Genomic DNA, 21,796 nt, shown 5'->3' on the forward strand with positions numbered 1-21,796 from the left:
ACGATTTGCGAAGGGCCCATTGTGCGGTATGAGAGGGAGTGCGTGGAGCGAGAGTGTGTTAAGGAGTGTGAGCGAGAATGCACACCGGAGTGTGTGGAGGAGTGTGCACCGGAGTGTGCGATGCCCGAGTGTGTGGAGAGGGAGTGTGCACCAGAGTGTGCGATGGCTGAGTGTGAGGGAGAATCCACACCGGAGTGTGTGTGGGTAGAGTGTGCACCGGAGTGTGAGCGAGAGTGCACACCTGAGTGTGTGAAAGAAGAGTGCACAATGGGGTGTGTGAAAGGCGCGTGTGCGATAACGGAGTGTGTGGGAGGTGCGTGTGCGCTTGGGTGTGCGAGTGTGGAGTGGGTCGCGCGTGGTAAGGACGCGGCCCAGGCATCGACACCGACCAGGGTAGCGCGTAGTGGGACGGGTAGCGTATGCGAGCCCCTGGTGAGTTGTGTGCTGCAGGGACCAGAGGGGATCGGTGCCGCGTCGGTCTCACGAGGACCGGCGTGCACGATTCGTGCCTCCGGCCCCCGCACTGTATGGTTGGTGCCGTATGGCGGCAAGGCTGATCGGCCGGGTTCAAGGGGAGGTAGGAGTTTTCGGAGCCACGCACCTTGTCGGGTGCGGTGCTCTGACCGTGGCCGGTTGGGTCACCGTGCGTGGGACCACGAGGCCCCGCGCAGGGAAGGAGCCCGGCACCTGGGCCCATCAATCCCTCCCCCCTTGGATCGAAAATGCTGGATGGACATCCCATACAGGTGACCAACCACCCGCATGGATCGCTCGGCCCTTCGAGGTCGAGCCGTGACCACGTACCTCCACATGGAGAGGCTCGTAGTGTAGAGGACTGTGGAGAGAAGTGTACTCCACGTGGGGGAATGGTGGTGTCACCCTTCCTCACACGGGGGGTGGGGGGGGCATGAGCATTAGTTTAGGGGGGTGGCAGTGTTAGGCCCATTGAGGAGCAAGCAATGGTTGCCTCCATGGGGCACCGAAGCTAGCAGAAGGAGGGCTAGGATAATGTTAGGGAATTAGAAGACAGTAGGGACAAGAGATTTAAGTAGTGACACCTGGACTGTAGAGGGGACGTAGAGAGTTTAGGTGGATGTTAATAAAGGGTGTGCGTAGTGTAAAGGGACGACGGGGAAACACGAGAGTAGGGGAAATTAGATAGATAGATGATGCTGTGTGTTTGAGGAATGGTGTGTGGAAAATAAAAGGAGTTGTGTTGTAGTGTGAGAGGAATTGTGTTGAGATAAATGGAATTGTGTTGAGGTGTGCAACATAAGTGGTGTGCGAATAAAAGGGGTGAAAGTAGTTTGTGGAATGCTTGGTGTGGAATGCATGGTGCGAAGGATCGAATGGGGGAAGTGGAACCCATTCGCGAAAGCCCGGGGGGGGGGGGGGGGGGGGGTAGTGTAAAGCCAGGTAGAGGGCATAGGTAAATTGTATGGATATTGACACCTGTGGTGCGGGTAATGGAAAGAAGTGCTTTGTAGGATGCATTCAGTGACATGGCTGGGTGTGTGGCTTAATTGGTGCGTATGGTTATGGGGGCACACCGCCACTGGTAGTTTGTCGGCCAGGTGAGGCCGTAGGTAGGCTCTGGGAGCCGGTTAGGTTAGTTGTGAGTGCGGCCCGAGGATCCCAGGAGAGGACCCGGGTTGCCCGATGCCAAGGTGGGCATAGAGGGGGTAAGTGCCACGGAGGGCCTTCCCCGGTTAGGTAGTCGCAGGAGCAGGCAAGCTCGGGAGGCGGCTTCAGTGGTGGAGGTGCGCAGGTAAGTAGACCTGCTGGTAGAGCCACATGACCCAGCCCCGAAATTGTGCGAGGGCACAGAGTGAAAATTTGTGGGGGTGAGACCCAAATTCGGAGGGCACCACAGTGTGGGCAATAGGAATTTGGGTTCTTAGAACCACATAGTTTAAAGAGGCCGATTGGCAGGGTACGACCCCGGGTAGTTAAAAGTGTAATGTCACTAGAGTAGTTAGGATATGAGAAATCCCTTCGCATCATACACAGCCAGTCACCGAGGAGGACGAGCTCCACACCGAGGCTCTGTAGGCCGATTGAGCGGTAAGACACATCATGACGTAAGTGAGACATTGTTGTGTTCCATCCCTTCCTTCCTGGGAGGGAGTTGGGGACGAATTTGGCATAGAGGGGAATATGGGAGACAAGACATAGAGACGGATTGTAAATACAAGGGGGGCTAGGGTAGTGTAGCCGACGGTGGGGGGTACAGACGGCGAGGGGCGAGTTTGCTCTGCTCGCTCTACGGCGTCCCTAGCATCGCACCAGGCATGGTGGTGCCTGGTCACCTTGTTTTTCATGTGCCACTGTGTCCTTTCCGTTTTGCTTGTTGCGCTTCGTCTTCCCTCCCCGCCCCAGGACCATTTTGTAGGCCGAACTGTGCAGCATCGATTCTGCCGTGTCGCACCTGGGCAGCCGAACTGTGCAGCATCTTGCTGCCATGTCCTTGCTACACCTGTGCAGCACCTTGCTGCCAAACCCACCTTGCTGCACTCTTGCTACATCTGTGCAGCCGACCTGTGCAGCACTTTGCTGCCAAACCCACTTTGCTGCACCCTTGTCACACTCATGGACCACAAGCCCTGTGGCCTTGCACCTCTGCTGTGCAGCATCTTGCTGCAAAATCATCTTGCACCTTCAGACCACTTATGGAGTGGCACTGATGCCATGCAGTTGGACCACAGGAGAGTGGCCCTGCTGGCCAATAAAAAGAAAGTGTGTGCAATTGTTTACTATTGTGTGGTAGGAACGAAGATGTGGAAGCTTAGATGGCCCTGATGCTTCATATGGCCTGTATGCCGGTCAGGGCCAGCCGGTTTTGTTAGCCACACACAGAAGACGAAAGATGCAAGATGCAAGCAGCAAGTGCCATAATGAGTGTGTTTTTCTCTCCTCCAATTTCTTTCTAAAGTACAGGTCCTGGGTCATAGAATTGTAAATAAAAGTTAAGATCTCTGCTTGTAAATATATGAATGTGCCCACCGGCTATGTGTGTAGTTTGAAATTCCGAAAATACTTGGGTAGTTGTGGGTGTGAGTCTGTTAGAGTAGCTGCTCAACGCATTAGGGGGGACATATCTAGTGTTAAAAATGTCGCACACATGGGTCAGAATAAATGCTAGGGGGATTACACCTATGTGTCACATTTAAAAGTAATGGTAAATTTGCATGCCAGGCTCGACCGGTCGTTCCACTGTTGGGGTCGACTCGGGAGGAGTCTGGTGAGAGAGGGGGGGGTAGTGTTGCGGTTTTGCGAATAAAGGATGACCCCCCTCATGGGTAGTTGCACCACAACATGTAGCCTCGCTTTAGTTCAGTTATTTCTTAGTAAATGTAAGCGTAGTCTCCTTTCCTGTGTTACTGTGTTATTATGCGTTGAGCAGGCCAGTGAGTTAGGTGTTCTTTGGGCTAGAATGCCACATGCTAGATCTGGAACAAGACTGGCAGGCCGAAGGGAGGAGCTGCAGGGGAGTGGCCGGTAGGCGGCGAGCAGCCAATCGCAGCTCAAGAGGAGTGGCTCACAACGGCAGCGAGAGGAGGTGCTTGGAACATACGGGTAAGGCTCGGGGGCGGGGCTATAAAACCCTGCCCCGGGCCCCCCACCCCAGAGTGAGAGCGAGAGAGAGTGAGTGAGAGGTGTGGTTGCCAGTCGCCAGTCGCCCAGCCCCTCAGTCTACGAGTGCAGCAGTGACCAAGTCCCAGTGAGAAAGAGACGTTGTAGCCACGAGTGAATTCGGTTGCTTGTTAATAGCCCTCTCTGTACACGAACTCCCCCTGTGCCCTGCGCTCTGCGGCTGTGAATAACGCGCTTGTGAAGACGATCCATCCCGGGGCCACAGACGCACGGTCTCCCTGCCTGCGCTCCCAGCACACGTGCCGCGAACATCCGAGGGCCACGCCCGGCGAGCTGTCCGGGAGCGAACGCCGCCAAGGCGCGTTTGGAGCGCGAACTTGTCCTTCCTTCTTTTCCCTGCGGGAGTGAGTGGGCCCTTGTCTGGGGATTAAGTAAGATTGACTAAGTGCCTGCTTTGTGTCTCTTCGCCCTGTATAATTGTAAATAAACCTGTGTTCTTCCTTCTATTTGATCGTTCCCATCATTTCCATCTATTGGCCCAGCATCGCACGAATAAAACCGCTCAATCGGGTTCAATAAAAGTAACGGCACGAGTCACGTGATATGCAAACCGCTCGGGCGTATTCGATTAGCGTGGCTTGTGCGAGGTCCAGTCCCCATTCTCGTGGCGGCGTGGGTACCGAAGGTACGTGTGGGTTCGACCCGATACCCTTCCGCACGCTCGCTACAGGAGTGGCGACTCGGCCTCGTGGACTCGAAGGCCCGAGGGGGAAAAGGGAATAACCCCCCCTCTGTACGTCGACGGGCTTCGAGAGATCTGCAACAATATATATATATATATTATACAAAATTTAAATTATACAATGGACTACAAAATGTAAATGTTTCATGATATTTGTTATATCACCTTTATCTGTCAATGTTGTTGAAATGAAGATCAAATAGCTGTATGTTGAAATATGTTGTAAAAGTCAAAACTTTACATGGGGTGTACTTACTTTTGCACGTGAGTATATATAGATATATAGATATAATATGTGTGTGTATGTACACACATGTATGTACAGTATATACGTACATACATACATAATTTTGTTTAATACATAAACAAAATCTTGATTGACAAGTAGGCAATGATTTGAACAATTAGAAGGATGTAGTTAGTAGTAGATGTTGAGGAAGAAATTGTTGGATGAGGAGCATATTTGTTTAATAAATGACAGATACCTGCTATCTTAACCTGAAAGGCAGAACAAAATGATTGGCTAGTGATGGAGATGAAGTCAGTGGGAAGGGAGTTTTAACCCTTTTTAAAAGCATAACAACAGCAGGGGACTAGAACGGTCCTCTGTAGAGTGCATGCCTCTGCCAGGCTGAACAGTTTATGTTTTGTATTCCACTGAATGGCTGGATCTAGATCCGCAGCTGAACCAAAGAAACCAAAGTTTTACCAACTCATCCACCTCGTTTTGTAATAACCCATACACAAGTTTTTGAAATATCATGCGATGTATAGTTTTTGGCCCCAGCTCTCAATGATGAAGAATCACTTTAAAAATTCTAGTATCCAGATCCGGATCCTCACCAAAATCTATTCAATCAAACATCCAACCTCTCCAAAAAGTTTTGTCCCAATCCATCCACAAGTTTTTTAGATGTCCTGCTCACAGACAAACATTCAAACAAACAAAGGTGAAAACAACCTGCGTCCACTTTCGGTGGCGGAGGTAGCAAAGCACACACACACAACAAGTGTTTCCATCCTTCGGCAAAGCAGAAAACATCAAGGTTCACCACAAGGCCAATCTTTCCAGCAAGTCTCCTTCCATAATGTCTGGGTGCCACCGATATCTGAGGTAAGGCAGAATCCTCCAATTCTAGGTTTGCTTCTCAATCTCATGCATCCAACCCATCATGTTCTGTCCCCACCTTATTCTGTCATAACCACTGACTTCCTGACACTGCGTCTTTCATATGCGAGAAGTTAGAGAAAGGTCTGTCCGGCCTCCACTCTTCATCGGCGACGAGCCCAGTGGGCATTAATGTCCCTGTTCTCAGATCCTACAATGTGGCTGTTGCTTTTCTGTCTATCCTTATCCTTTGGCCACTTCCTGTCTGCATTCATGTGAACTAATACCACTCCCATTCATAAGAAGCACGCACAAACGGACTGTCTCAATGATAGGCCAATAGGCTTATCCACAATTATAAGCTAAGTCATGGTGTTCATCGTGGCTGCCAACATCGTCGTTCCTCTTTTCAACCAACCTGATCTGTCACCATCAATTTGGATTCCCAGCCACTATACTAGGGACATGCTGCTGTTTCTCTCTCAGCAATCATTGGAGGCCCAAAAGCTCTAACAACAGGTCAGGACTGGACATATGTCACATATTCCAAGTCTGATATCCCGCCGTGTTTACTATACTTGCTGTTTCCAGCCTCCAAGGCTGCTTTCCTACCTGAATTTCTGATTTTCTCAACTTGCCAGGTGTTTCTGTCAATGGAATCCTTACCTCTCATCTGCCAGTGGATGCTAGAATGCCCCAATGCAGCATTTTAGGCCTACTTAATCCAACCCTCTTTCTTACAGGTTTCTTCCCTTCTCTCTCTCCTCGTTCTCTTATTTGTTGCATCTCTTCTGCTGCCACACTGTTAGTATGAGGGCATGTTGAAAAGTAAGCCTCTTATTGTTTCTGTTCAAAATAGGTAAAGATATTCAAATTAAACAAGGACATGTACTAACATCAATCTTTATTTTACCATGGTGCATATTTATTTCTCAACATAATCACCACTGTGATCCACACACATTGAGACATCGTGTCAGAATCACAAAACTTTGCACCCAGTGGTGGGGAGAACTAATGTGCGGACTGCACTTTGTTTCATTGGAATGTATTTACCTGTTTTGAAGAAAGAGAATAGGAGGGGTTACACAGCACACCCTCGTATATTGCTTTTTCCCCCCCCTATTTTCTACCTGTTCCATGATACTGGATTTTGCATACATATTAAAGAGATCTCACAAGATGGAGCATCTATATTTTACCTACTTGGGTGTTCAAGCTTCTAGCCCAACCCACACAGAGGGGAAGGAGGCCCAACGGATGGCTGCAGGAAATGTCATCATGTTCCCACATTTCATCATTACATATTGCCAAAGTGCATGCTTTTGTGGTGGTGAAGACATGAAATGGCAGAAGCATCTATCTGGCCTTTTATGTTTGTTGACGTTCCACATCATTAAAAATAATGCCATCTCCTTTTGTGTTGCCATTTTCCACCAAATGCACTTTATGCGCACACCTCGTGAAAGCATAACGTGCCTGCAAAATGACAGCGATTTTTAATATGTTAAGAAAAGTGATTAATTTACATGTGATGTAATTCCAAGAAACAAGCTTGTCTGGAAGCTTAATATTTAAAATGCTTTGCTGCCGTCTTGGGTGGCATCATACATTGGCCATTCTGGCTGTATTGTCCTGGATGCTAATGCTAGAATATATATTTTGGAAAACCTCGTCATGGTCGTTCCTCCATGTCTAATCCCAGACTTGTTCGACACCACAACTCAATGAACCTGACCCTTTTTGCTCTATGTTGCTGGACTTTGGTCAAATGTTGATTGCTTGCCAAGGCTCTACACTGGCATGATGACAGATTCCTCTACCCTCCAGGCTTCCGCTCAAAACTTTATTTGTCTGTGGGTTTGAACCTCTGTCCAAAGATACCACCCCTCCTTATGGCTATGCCTCAACAATCGACAAATCTGTTTGACTGCCATTGGCCGATGTGTCTGTTCCTGGGTCATTATCCAATCAGACCACGTCTGTCTTGTCCTCAACCCAAAAACAAAAATCACCATTGTTCGAAACCAAAATGATAGTTCTTTTGCACAACATCAGATGCACAGAATCCGACACAGCACAAGTTAGTAACGACACTTAACAACAACGACTTGATGACGTTGGTAATGATGACAAGTCAGCTGCCACAGTAATGTTGCATAAATACAAAAAACTCCATTTTTATAAGTCAAATTATTCCAAGAGGAAAACGAGAACGGCACTCTAACGTCAGGACGTCGACTGATATGTCTCCGCCCACATTATTACATCATTATAATACTTGTATCAAGTTTGATTTAAATCCATTCAGCTGTGCCAAAGTTAGCACATTTTTACCTGACATGACTTCTGACCTCTGACTTATTGACCCCAAAATTTAATCAGTTAATCTTTACATCATTATACATACCTGTACAAAGTTTTAATTTAGGTCCCTTCAGCTGTTCACAAGTTCTCACATTTTTACCTGACATGACCTCTGACCTTTGGCCTTTGACCTCAGGATCCCCAAAATCGAATCAGTTAATCTTTACATAATTATACAATATACATATCTGTACCAAGTTTGAATTAGATGCCTTTAGCCATTCTCAAGTTATCGCGGTAACGAAAACCTATCACGGATGTACGGATGGACGGACAGCCGGCCGGACAACCTGAAAACATAATGCCTCCGGCGACTTCGTCGGCGGAGGCATAAAAAGCATAGCTAACTAATAAATTACATATCGTATCGTACAACCACCAAATTTGCAACAGGATACTCTTTCATATTTGTTACAAGGTTAGCAAATTACTACTTCGTGTAATTTCTTGGTGTTCTGTTCTTTATTTTCTTTTTGTTTGAATAACTGATAATCTCAACCACTTTGACGTCAAACTTAAATAGACAATTGTGATTAATATGCACAACTCTCCCAACACCCCCTGTATGTTCTAGTCAAACATTGTGCCAAACTCCCTCCATAGTGGGGCAACTTAGCATAACAATTGTGCATTTTGTGAGGAAAGCACCAAATTTGGCACACTAGTAGACTATCATATTATGAAAAGATCTGGATATTGGGCCATCTCGGATTCAGAGATTTGATTTTTGCAAGATTTCGATTCGATTGGGATCAAAGAGAACACCTTCTTCGTCTTCTGTACAGTGAAGTTGCCAGCCCTGAATTCTCTGGCTACATCTGGGTGCTTCATTGGGAGTGCAACCGTGTCCCTCAGGTGAACAGGGACCCACCTGGCATAGTGTGTGTGGTCTAAGGCATGGAACCATGGGACCAGTTCCGTCAGGGCATCAAGGTACATCGTGAATGAAGCCTGCCGCAGAGAACGCACGGAGACCAGTACCAACATCTCTAGTTCCAGCACAGTTGCCCAGGACTGAAAGTTGGGAATGTCTTCTCTCTGGTGACACCAGTCTTCGAACTCAGGCAGGTCTTCTGCATCATCAGCATATGTCATACAGTGGCGTTCATACGCACGGTGTTGCAGGATGTGCAGTGCCGCTGCAGTGATTTGATGAGCTCTTCTTGTGCGGGTGACGTGGGCAGCTCGCAGGAAGGAGTCGGCCGTCCCTGGCATTGCAATCTCAGCTTGCAAATCTGCAAAATCTGCAAATCTTGCAAAAATCAAATCTCTGAATCTGAGATGGCCCAATATCCAGATCTTTTCATAATATGATAGTCTACTAGTGTGCCAAATTTGGTGCTTTCCTCACAAAATGCACAATTGTTATGCTATATTTAGCTTAGCTGCCGGACTACCATGCAGACGTAACAAATAGATGCCCTCTTTTAGCGTATCAGTTGTGCTTGATGTGGATGTCATGTGTCTGCTCTGTTTTCATGAACATGCTTTTTATTCTGTATAACAGCAAACATACAAAAGGTTTGGTGCCGTGGTGAAAAAAAAATTCAACCTTTGAATTGTGCTCTTCCATGTGACATTTCCGCAGGCTGTTGTTAACAGAAACATGTCCAGCCTGATGGGTAACCATTGCTGTCTGCTCTGTCCATGCCAGGCACGCAAGTAAGTGTGGAATTCTTGCACATGAATATTCGATGGAGAGTTGTGAAAAGGTTAAAACTTTCACAAAGTTCTGATGTTGCTGAATATTCACTTCCCCTCCCCCCTCCTCTGATAACATGAATTCAACCTTAAAGCTTTGCTTGTTTTACAATGTTCTGACCATCATACACGCTTCGCGGAATAAACAAGAAAGAGCAATCAGAGATTGCAGACCCTCGCCTGGACGTGTTTTTGGTGGTTTTAAGGCTTTTGTGTCAAAACAAATATGGCGGCCGAACCACGTGACCGATGACGTCATCATTTTTTTTCCTCCCCCAATTTATCCATAGATGAAGCTCAATAAATTTTATCTTGATTGGATGAAGTTTTGTTCTTGTCGAATTATGAGGTCATAATGGAGGCACCTATGACATCATCATTAACATGTGTTATTCCCCATGGAGAGTTCTTTTCAATGAGCCAGGTCTCAAATTTGTTCTATGCAGCGCTTCCGGAGATATAGAGGTGCAAAGTTTTTCGGTTTTTCCAAGATGGCGCCCTACCGCATGACCTATGACGTCATAATTATCATTAAAAAATTATACAGGTGAATTTCCTGTCAATCGGACCAACGGTTGCAGAGAAAATCATATTTATTCCGTGCAAACACACACAGACACAGACAAACGGACTCGAATGCAACTCCCTCTCTTCTGGCGAGGGTAATAAAGCAACAACTTTTGAACTGTTAAACAAACTAGATATGCGTTCACAGTTCAGAGATCTCTTAGTCATTCATGTGATTACAAATCATGGCTATTGAGGAAAGAAACCCAATCCGTAAAACGGACATGTAACATGTATCGTTACACTTATCATCACCACAAAAGCCTGGTGTTGGCTTAGCGGTTAAGGTGGCTGGTTTGGCGTCTTATGGTCCTGAGTTTTAGCCCCTGTCCTGCCATTGAATTAACACCAGATTAACACCATATATATCATCATCATTTCTGGAGCAGTGACAGAGTACTTTCAGACTAGACATTGATGAAGTGAGTGTTCAGGTTGAGACGTGGCTCATTGTTAAGAACTCTCCATGGGGAATAACATATGTTAACTAGAACGCCACTCAGTAGAGCGCATACTCCCGCCGTGGTCAAGTTGGAATAGTACGATTTCACAAAAGTTTGAGGGAGTAGTTCAGTGACAACACAAGACAAGACAACACAAGACAGACACTGCACAGATATATATTTAGAATATATAGAAGATAATGTTAAAAAAAAAACAAGGCAATTTCACTTACATTTTCGGATTCAGCGTTCAATTCTATATATGTGAGTGTATTTTGAGGCATGTGTGACTTCAAATAAAATTGTAAGCCAGGAAAACGTTCGTTTCATTCCTTCGAGATACAACATGTAAAACTGGCCCAAACGTCAAAACAAAACTCGCTCATTTTAAGTCGTACAAGCTAATGCGACCACTCATTCTTCTGGGAAGAATCCCGTGCAAATACTTGTCACACATAACTCACCTAAGTCTTTATAAGTTCATCAAATACTGACACCACGATTGACATTCGCTGAGGTAAATGTTGATCTCTCTCCTGAGGTAAGAAAAAAAAAAAAACAGTTTTAAAGCATTATACGTATCAAACGATACATTTTATGAAACGGGGAAAACTAATACACACTTTGGTGTTTTTAAAATGACAGAATATGTCTTTATTAGAAAAAAAAAAAGAACCTTGAAGACGACGCTGCTAACAAAATACACCGCTCTAACGCATAACCACGAGTTTAAACTACATTTACAACAAATATGAAAACTATTTTCATATCACAATGTTAAATATAGAAGATACTGTAAAAAAAAAAGAGCCCTGTCTTCCAATGGTAAACAATCCTTCAAGAAATTCCTGGATCCGGAATAATATCCTGAGCTTCACCAAAAACTATTCAATTTTTCCTTATCCCAAGGGCAATCATCCCACCAACTTTCATCCAAATCTGTTCAGAACTTTTCCAGATATCTTGTTCACAAACACACGAACGCACACACACACACACACACACACACACACACACACACACACACACACACACACACACACACACACACACACACACACACACGGACACGATCGAATGCATTACTCCCGCCGATGTCATAGGTTCCTCCATTATCACGTCATAATGCTACAGGTACAAAACTTCATCTGATCAGGATGAAATTTCTTGAGCGTCATCTATGGATAAATTGGTGGAGAAAGAAAAATAATGATGACGTCATCAGTCACGTGGTTCGGCCGCCATATTTGTTTTAACACAAAAGCCTTAAAAAAACACAAAAAACACGTCCTGGTGAGGGTCTGCATTCTCTGATTGCTCTTTCTTGTTATTATTTTTTAAACCATTTATCCCCTGGTCGAGCATATGCTCTCTCAGCCCATCAACTGACACTAGCTATTGCAGGGTTCTTTTACTTTGCTACCTCCTAATTCAACTTGCAAAATCCAGGCTTTCCCACAATTTTACCTGCCTACACCCATTTGTTTTTCTTTTCTCCCGTTCATGAAAACTTATTTTCTCTTCATCGTCAAATCCACCCATTGCCTCTTTATCAACTGGAAGTGGCCGCACTTGTCGAATAATGGCGCAACGTCCCACAGCAAGAGCTGGCTCATCTGGCGTGGGAGATGACAAGCTGTATACCGTGGCCTTTAAAAGTATTCACCCCTCCCAATAATGCCACATTTCGATGAATTACGAATTATGTAGAATTTTTTTTTTCCAAATGAACTTTTTTTATTCATAACTGAAGAGATAAAATTAAACACTGTTATAGTTGAAGGAGGTTAGATGTCAGGAATATCTGCAAAAACATGTACAAATCAAAATTCACTGGTTGCAAAAGTTTTCAGCCCCTTAGGTCAGTATTTGGTGGAAGCACCTTTGTAGGAATGACTGATGTAAGTATTTTTGCGTAGGTTTCTACCAGCTTTGCATAGTGCGATGATGAAATCTTCACCCATTCTTCACGTGAAAATTGCTCTAGTTCTGCCAAGTTTGATGGGGATCATCGATGGACTGCAATCTTCAAGTCTCGCCTTCAATGTTCAATTGGGTTCAAGTCAGGACTATGACTGGACCACTCAAGAACATTTATTTTCTTTTTATTCAGCCAATCCAGTGTGGCTTTAGTTTTGTGCTTCGGACCATTGTCCTCCTGAACTGTGAATCTCCTCCCGAGTTTCAGATTCATGGTCGACTCAAGCAGGTTTTCATCAATGATTCTTCTGTACTTTGCTCTGTCCACTGTCCCTTCTATGCTGACAAGCTTACCAGTCTGTGCTGATGAAAAGCAGCCCCATAACATGATGCTGCCACCACCATACTTGACAGTAGTGATGGTGTTAACTGGGTGATGTGCAGTGTTTAGAAAAGCTTGCGCCAGACATAATGCTTTGGATTTAGACCAAAAAGTTCAATTTTTGTCTCGTCTGACCACAAAATGTTTTTCCACATGCCTGCAGTACCATTAAGATACTTTTTCGCAAACTCCATATGAGCTTTTAGATGCATCCTTTTCAGTAATGGCTACTTTCTTGCCACCTGTCTATAGAGGCCAGCTTTGTGAAGGGAACGGGATATTGTTGATTGATGAACACTGGCCCCCATCTCGGACATAATGTGAAAGGTAGCATCAAAATGTGAAAACTTTGGAGGGGGTGAATACTTTTGCAGAACACTGTACGACAGTCATTTTAAGGCCATTTCTGCAAATGTAATCTATGACCTTTCCAGTGGTCTGGAAACCCCTCTCTTCCTTTTTGCAGATGACTCCAAATTGTGTTGTATCGTGCGACCATCCCTCTGCTAGGCAGACAGCAGCTGCATCTCCCTCTGTTGACCTGGAAACAAATATACACTGCTCTGATAAATGAAAATGCCCTTCAATCCTGGAAAATCTCAATCTCACCCTATCACTCCAGATGAATCCTCAGACAAACTCACCAATGTATTTTCTTGATCATCCATTGGAAGAGGTTCAGTCTCTTGAACTTACGGGCCTCATCATCAGCCATGACCCTACCTTGGCCAACCACAAGGCTAGCAAGGCTGGCCTCCAAACCCAGCCGTAGAATGGTCATCTTCTGTTGACCCGTCTTTCCTTGGAAAATTAGAGCTACACAGTCTGCAAAGCCTTTGTCCGTAGCTCAATGGAGTATTGCATCACCTCTTCTCCAATATTACACCCTCTGCTCTCGCAGTACTCAAACCCTCAATATATACTCCAGGATACACATCTTCTTCCAGTTAAACTTCCTCCTGGTTAAACTTCCAAAATCCAGTCTAACTGCACACCACAACTCTTGTATTCCTCAATTTTAGAACCGCATCCCATAGTCTGCTCTGTTTCGTTCTTCCTCTAGGGCTTTAAGCAAGCAATGCACTACCACCTCTTGTCACCCCCATTATTTCCCATGATCTTAATTACCCCACATTAACCTTTAGTAACACAACCATTTTATTTGCTAGTTTCAGTGTTTCCTCCAATCCTCTCTTTCCTCTTGCCCTGTTTGCACATTTCCTTGATGTTTTGCACACTTTCAATTCGACCTTGCTTTTCCATGAACTTTGCTCATATGATGAAAACATATATGTAAGCTTGTCTATGATCATTTGGATTGACATCGTCACCAATTTCCACACTCTTTTCAGACAGCCACGTTGTTGTCACATGACAAGTTAACTCTGTTTTCCACTTGCGTCATTTTTGCTTCTCGAGTGCACAGATTAATGTGCTTGGTCCCCCTTCAATCATAACATGAACACCTGTGTCCAAAAACAAAAAGAGCCTCAAAACTCTTTTGCTTAATTTATTGTGAGGGATATAAGTAAACGCAGGTTTATGTTGTCATTACAATATTGTTGTTAATTTACATCACTCATCGCACCACATGCTCTGATTTGATGCTGATGCAAGTGGCAAAAGTTTTTTGTAATGGATGTTGGGTAATGATGATGATGTATGCAGACCCTAGATAGATAAAGGTTGATTAATAAATACCAAAGCAAGAAATAGTCTGGAGGCACTTCCAGGAAATGTGACAGTAGGGGTACACTCATGTTACAAGCTGGCAACAATGTTTTTCTGAAAGCCCAGACCTCTAGGAACCCAAAAAGTCTTGTTGCCAGCTTGGGAAATGGTTTGGACCAGATTTGTGGCCATTTTTCAAAATGGCCGCCTACATTTTTGGTGTTTTCTAATATTTGAGCTCTAGAACTTATATCTGGCTGTCTTAAAGGTCTCTAGGGTTATGACCTTATAACATATAGTCATACAACAATCCTCACCCAAATTGGGGTGCATGGCATATCTATAAGTGGTTTTATTGAAGCAAAAAGGCAAAAATATGCCTGAAAAACGCCTTCATTTTGATTTTTCCAAATCACTAAATTGCATACTGTGAAGTTGTTCTTTGGTCAATTTCTTTCAAAATAGTTTTAAAATTTGCCCAGATCCCTCCTCTTCATTAGCAAATCTTCAGGAATATACCCAAGTTCTCAGAAAATATGTTTTATGCATGATCAGCTACCCCTACCCCCTAAATCACAAAACGTGCCAATTTTCAATATTTCCATATTCCAACCAATATCATTGTTGTATGACTTTTTCTCATCATGATAGGTCCAAATTAACTTACTCTATGTGATTAGGTGTTAATAAAAATTGAATTTCACACTTTAGTGAAAATCCAAGATGGCTGCCAAATGGCCATAGAATATTTGGTGGCGCGAGACCATAAGACTGCAATTTCATTCAGAGGCACTTCTAAAATGTTCCATTTATACTAAATATATGAGGCACTACTATTCTATAGGTCACATGTATGTGAAAGAGTCTTGATGAGTTGAAGATGTATTATTTTAGAGGGGGACTTTATGTAAAATTTATGTTTTATAACATTTGAACATATAACATGCCTCACAGTCTGCTGCCTTTCGAAGAAGCATACCTGGCGAAAAGACCATTGCACCTGATGTCAAGTCAAGCAGTAGCAGATCTGTAACTGTGCCAGAGCATTTCAATGAGATTCAACCTTCAGGCATGGGCACCCAGAAACCCGAAGCAACATTTCCAGTAGCTGTGAAAGCTGATTGGTATATGGAATCGGATGCCCAGGTTATCTCTGAGGCTATGGCCATAGATGTGTCATGGCTCCTTGCACGTCAGTCTCACACCGAGGACCAGCATGTTCCAGGCTGGACAGCATTTAACCAGCGTGTGTCTGATGTGAATCCAGCAAAGACTACAGTAGGGCCTATGCCGATAATCAATGAGCCTGCACATGAGTTTGACACCATCTGGACAGTGATTCAAAACTGCCAAAGGATGACTGCTGCACTAGGGCAAACGTATACAGTACTTACCTTTGATGAGCAACTGTACTGTAAAGCCAAGATGTTGCAGTGGGCCAAACCAGACAAATGCAAAAACCTAGTGGTGATGCTTGGTGGTTTCCATATTCAAATGAATTTCACCAAGGTTATTGGACAGTACATGGCAGATTCCGGCTTGAAGGACATTCTGGTAGAAAGTGGTGTGTATGGCGAGAACACTGCACAGAACATCCTCAACGGGAAACAATGGAACCGCACAATCCGTGCCCACAAGCTTGTGTTTGAGGCATTATGGCGAATTCTGTGGCAGAAGATCCTACATTGGCTGAATGAAAATGAAGTACAGATTGATGCAGAAATCAATCAGGTATCAGAGGACCTTTCGAGAGCTTTCCAGCAGGCAGACGATGAGGCCATCTACAGTGCTCTGAGGCGTCTGGTGCCCAAGGCCTACCAGGTCAGTGCCCTAATAGAAGACATGGACAGGGAACACGAGGCAAATGCCACATTTGTATATTGGCGGCAATACATGCATCTTGTGAGCATCCTCCTGAGGTTCACCCGTGCCATCAGAGATGCCAAGTGGGAATTGTTCCTGACCACTTTTCGCGAGATGCTCCACTGGTTCGGAGCCTTCGACCGGCCAAACTACCTGCGATGGGGCAGTGTGTTCCTGGCAGATATGAATCAGCTGGGGCACACTGCGCCTGAGGTGTTGGCAGGTTTCAATGAAGGGGACTTCGGAGTGAAGGAAAGCACACAAAAGTTCAACCAAGTACCTGATGATCAAGGACTGGAGCATGTCAACAAGATGGGCAAAATCGCTGGAGGAGTCATTGGTATCACACGCTCTGAAACTGCCCTAAATCGGTGGGGACTGACCTACATCGATAGAGCTAGGATTGCCGATGAAACTAGGGACATGCTCGGAGTAACAGAAGATAATAATGATGACCAGTCTGTGCACAAGGAATCTGGAAAAGCAAGGATGCTGAGGGATGAATCTGATGTCCAAAGCCTGATGTCGATGTTTCAGAGATTTGAGGTCTTCAACAAAGAGTCTGAGGAACTTGTATGTCTCACTACTGGGGATATTGCAAATGCCGCAATTAAAAAGGACCTGCTATGTGCGGAGAAGGTTGGACATCAAGTGGCCCGTACCTTTGTGACTGAGCGTTTCATTGAGAAAAAGACCAGCCTACACACAAGCATCCCAAAACAAAAGTTGAAGACATTTGCATCCATGTTTGCTGTTGAGGTGTCCAAGGACAAGAAGAAAAAGGGTACTGCTATTGTCAAAGCAGATCGCGATCTGTTTCAACGACTGATTGTTGTCATGGAGGCAGGCAGAGATATTGACATAGATTCACTTCTCACACAAGAACTTTGCCATGTACCTTTAGCTCTAGCCAATACTGATGGGACCCTCAGACAAACAAACAAGTCACAGTTGCTACCTCTTCTAGAGAAAGATGGTGTGTCTCAGGCAAATGCCCCAGCATCTAACACACCAACATGCACAATTGTTGATGGAATGGCCTTAGTTCAGGCATTGGGAAAGCCAAAGGACACAAAGACATTTGGAGACTATGCCAAGAGGGTCGTAGCTGCAGTGTCAAACAACTTCAAGGAGCCCTGTAACTGTGTGGATGTGGTCTTTGACTGCTATGAAAAGCACTCAATCAAAGATGCAACAAGAAAGAGGCGGGTTGGAAAGGGTCGTGGCATTAGATGTGAAATAAGCAACAGAGATCTCAAGCTACCACAGCAATGGAAATCTTTCATGGATGTCAATGACAACAAAGTGGCTCTTACAAAGCTTCTCAAGGAAGAACTACTTGAACATGAACATGAAGCCACACAGGAATTGGTGGTTAGTGGTGGAAACAATGGCATGGCTGCCTCTTCCACAGGCAGGAACATGGAGCATCTCTGTTCATCACAAGAGGAGGCAGACACGCGTATGATTCTTCATGCTCTGGAAGCAAAGGCTAGAGGATATGAGAGGATCGTCATCACCAGTAGTGATACCGATGTATTATTGCTTTTGATGGCCTTCCAGCCCCAAATGCCAGAAGAGGTATGGATGAAATCAGGGACCTCTAAATACAGGCGCTACATTGCTGGCCACAAAATTGATTGCACTGATGATGTCAGGGACAGTCTTCTAGCTTTCCATGCCATTACAGGATGTGACAGCACCAGTCAACTCGCAGGCATATCAAAGAAGGCAGCATGGAAAATATTTTGTGAAGTTCCTCACCTACTCTCCCAGCTAGGGGTTGCACATGTTCCAAGTGAAGAGATTTGTGCAAAGGCTGAGGAGTTTGTCTGCCGTCTTTACAACCCGAAAGGAGACGCAAAGGAAATCCAGGCGCTGAGATGTTCCCAATTCAGAAAAGTTGGTAAAAAGCCAGAGAACATGCCACCAACAGAGGATGCATTGCACCAGCACATTTTAAGGGCACATCATCAAGCCCTTGTGTGGCGAAATGCCAATGTGCCAAATCCAGGAATCCCCAATCCAACAACATCCGGCTGGTACCTTGAGGACAACCAGCTGATGCCCCGTCTCATGACCAAGGAAGGGCTCACAGCAGAATGTGTCAAAATTGCGACGTGTGCATGTACCTCAAAGGCCCGTCCATGTCTAACTGGCAGGTGCAACTGTAGGAAAAATGGATTGCGGTGCACATTGGCATGCAAATGTGCAGACTTATGCAGGAACCCCCTCAATGACTCTGATAGTGATTAGACGACATGCATGGAAACTTGAGTATATTCCATAATGTCATATTGTTACTATGCTGGCTGTATTTGACGTAATGTAACTAGTCTTGCTTCAGCTCTGTTCCACCAATGTATTACTAGTCTATGATATGACTGTATCCCACATTCTGTCACTTATGTATGAATAGCCAGATTAGCTTGTTGGGTATGACTTTGTTAATTCAGTGCCAAATATTTGTTTAGTTTAAAGGTGCAAGCATTGCATTGACGTTTGTATTGTTTGGATCAGTGTAACATAATAATGTTTGCATTATGTATACAAGTTATGTATGTTTATTTTTGTTTTACATTAAATAATATAGCTTATATTTTACAATCTTCTATGTCTTCATTTATGTAAGTGCCTTGTTTGTCAGCTATGTTGGAACTAATATACTCCGCAAACAAGGCACTTCCAAATCCACACTACTTTCCTGAAATTCAAATGTTATAAAACATAAATTTTACATAAAGTCCCCCTCTAAAATAATACATCTTCAACTCATCAAGACTCTTTCACATACATGTGACCTATAGAATAGTAGTGCCTCATATATTTAGTATAAATGGAACATTTTAGAAGTGCCTCTGAATGAAATTGCAGTCTTATGGTCTCGCGCCACCAAATATTCTATGGCCATTTGGCAGCCATCTTGGATTTTCACTAAAGTGTGAAATTCAATTTTTATTAACACCTAATCACATAGAGTAAGTTAATTTGGACCTATCATGATGAGAAAAAGTCATACAACAATGATATTGGTTGGAATCTGGAAATATTGAAAATTGGCACGTTTTGTGATTTAGGGGGTAGGGGTAGCTGATCATGCATAAAACATATTTTCTGAGAACTTGGGTATATTCCTGAAGATTTGCTAATGAAGAGGAGGGATCTGGGCAAATTTTAAAACTATTTTGAAAGAAATTGACCAAAGAACAACTTCACAGTATGCAATTTAGTGATTTGGAAAAATCAAAATGAAGGCGTTTTTCAGGCATATTTTTGCCTTTTTGCTTCAATAAAACCACTTATAGATATGCCATGCACCCCAATTTGGGTGAGGATTGTTGTATGACTATATGTTATAAGGTCATAACCCTAGAGACCTTTAAGACAGCCAGATATAAGTTCTAGAGCTCAAATATTAGAAAACACCAAAAATGTAGGCGGCCATTTTGAAAAATGGCCACAAATCTGGTCCAAACCATTTCCCAAGCTGGCAACAAGACTTTTTGGGTTCCTAGAGGTCTGGGCTTTCAGAAAAACATTGTTGCCAGCTTGTAACATGAGTGTACCCCTACCACCTTTTCTAGGCCACTTTTGGGGATATGCCTCCAGAGCAAAATGTTTGCAACCAAATTCTCTTCATTGTGGCTTATTTGACATTGAGGTTGCATTCAGAGTTTGAGGCAAATGTATCAACAAAATCACCGCAATGACCTGAACATCCAATAATTATAGATACCTCTGATGTGTGAAGCCAGTCACTGGATTCCATCCACATCCAGTGTTGTGCTCGTGCATGACTTGCAACACTCCGCGTAGATCACACACCCTTCCCTCCGCCATTGATTAAGAAAAATGTTTTAAAATATGGGAGGATGCAAGCTGGCATGTGCAATGATAATTTATCGTGGGGGGGTCTGCTGTTGCAGGAAGATGACAATTATAATCCTTGGACTGGACAATGCAGGAAAGACTACGTTAGTCAAGGGTTTACAGAAAGGTGAGACACCCCAGTTTTAATGTCACTGATTACTTGAACATGTGTGAGTCCTCGTTTTAATAATAATAATAATAATATTTTTTTTGTATACAAGATCGAGGCTCGTGAAAGAGCTAACATTAATCACACAAAAAGACAAACCGACACATAAAACATATAAAAAGAGGAGCGGTAGACAAGATGGGGAGAGAGGGGGAAGGACACAAACACAACATTTGAGAGCAGGGACATCGAGAGATCTGTGGGAGGGAGAGGGCTTTGGGGGAGGGGCATGGGAAAGGGGGCCGGGGGGTGGGAGAGGTATAAAACATATGGACACTGCAAGACTTCTGGGAAAGAAGTTGGAATTTCAAAAAAAGTGGATCTGGGGTGAATTAGCGGGGGGTAGAAAAGATCAAGGTTATGGATGGGGGAAGATGAGAGATGGTAATGAACAGCTGTTTTAAAGACCTGGAGGGAGGAGTGGGATTCAAGGGAGTGTGGGAGTTTGTTCCAGAGGCGGGAGAAAAGAGGAATGAAAGAGTGAAGGTGAGCAGAGAGCCTAGATTTCGGCAGTTTAACGATAAGAGGGTGGTTGCTGGCAGATCTTGTGCGACCTGTAGGAATATTTGGGGGACAGAGCACAGATAGAGCTGGGGGAGCAAGGCCGGAGAGGAGTCGGTAGAAGACAGAAAGACCACCTACCTGCCTGCGGTGAGTGAGTGTCGGAGATAGCTTCATCGTGGGAGATTCCAATGATTCTGAAAGCTTTGGTTTCAACAGCGTGAAGCGGAGCTCGGTGTGAGGCAGGAGCACTGGCCCCTAGGGGAGAACAGTATTCCATTGAGCTGCGGATGAAAGCCTTGTATGTGGTGAGGAGCTCAGGTGTGCCAAGGAAGGACTTCGCATAACGGAGGATGCCCAGTCGGCGACTGGCTTTGGAGGCCAGCTTGGAAATGTGGTTTTCCCAGGAAAGATCATGGCAGATGGTGAGACCCAAAAGCTTGAGCGACAGAACTTCTTGGAGAGGATTGTTGAGAAAGTAGATGGTAGGGTTGTCCAGTCGGTCTTTTCGGAGAGACATAGTAAGAGTGTGAGATTTGTCATGATTGAAAGACATGTTCCACTTGTTTGACCAGTCTGTGATTTTGTCCAGGTCTTGAGAGAGTGAGGAGGCTGCAGACTGCCGATCTGAGGGAAGAGGAATGGAGCGGCAGAGAGTGGAGTCATCAGCAAAGAGATAGAGAGGATTTTCCAGAGAGTCAGAGAGATCATTGATAAAGACCAGAAAAAGCACAGGGCCCGGAACACTGCCTTGGGGAACTCCAGCCTGAACAGGAAGGGGAGATGAGAGAAATCCATTCAGGGCCACACGTTGACTACGACCAGAGAGGAAGTCCGCAAGCCATGCGTGGAGATTTCCATGGATACCATAGGAGGAGAGCTTGGTGAGCAGAGCTGG

At 44.7% G+C, this 21,796-nt stretch overlaps 2 protein-coding genes across 2 annotated transcripts in view; one reads left to right on the plus strand and one right to left on the minus strand.

The window, feature by feature from the left end:
- Positions 1-21,796, minus strand: part of SNX14 (sorting nexin 14) — a 776,643-nt gene that overhangs the window by 393,357 nt on the left and 361,490 nt on the right. The gene's annotated exons all lie outside the window — the stretch shown is intronic.
- ARL13B (ARF like GTPase 13B) overlaps positions 1-21,796 on the plus strand; it is a 104,174-nt gene that overhangs the window by 2,826 nt on the left and 79,552 nt on the right. The window contains exons 2-3 of the mRNA XM_078774026.1: positions 9,400-9,473; positions 20,285-20,355. Coding sequence (XP_078630152.1) covers positions 9,418-9,473; positions 20,285-20,355 — 127 coding nt within the window. The 5' untranslated portion in view covers positions 9,400-9,417. The remainder of the gene's footprint in view (positions 1-9,399; positions 9,474-20,284; positions 20,356-21,796) is intronic.

Source organism: Myxine glutinosa, chromosome 3, assembly GCF_964187855.1.
Source record: "Myxine glutinosa chromosome 3, kmMyxGlut1.1, whole genome shotgun sequence".
NCBI classification, from domain to species: domain Eukaryota; kingdom Metazoa; phylum Chordata; class Myxini; order Myxiniformes; family Myxinidae; genus Myxine; species Myxine glutinosa.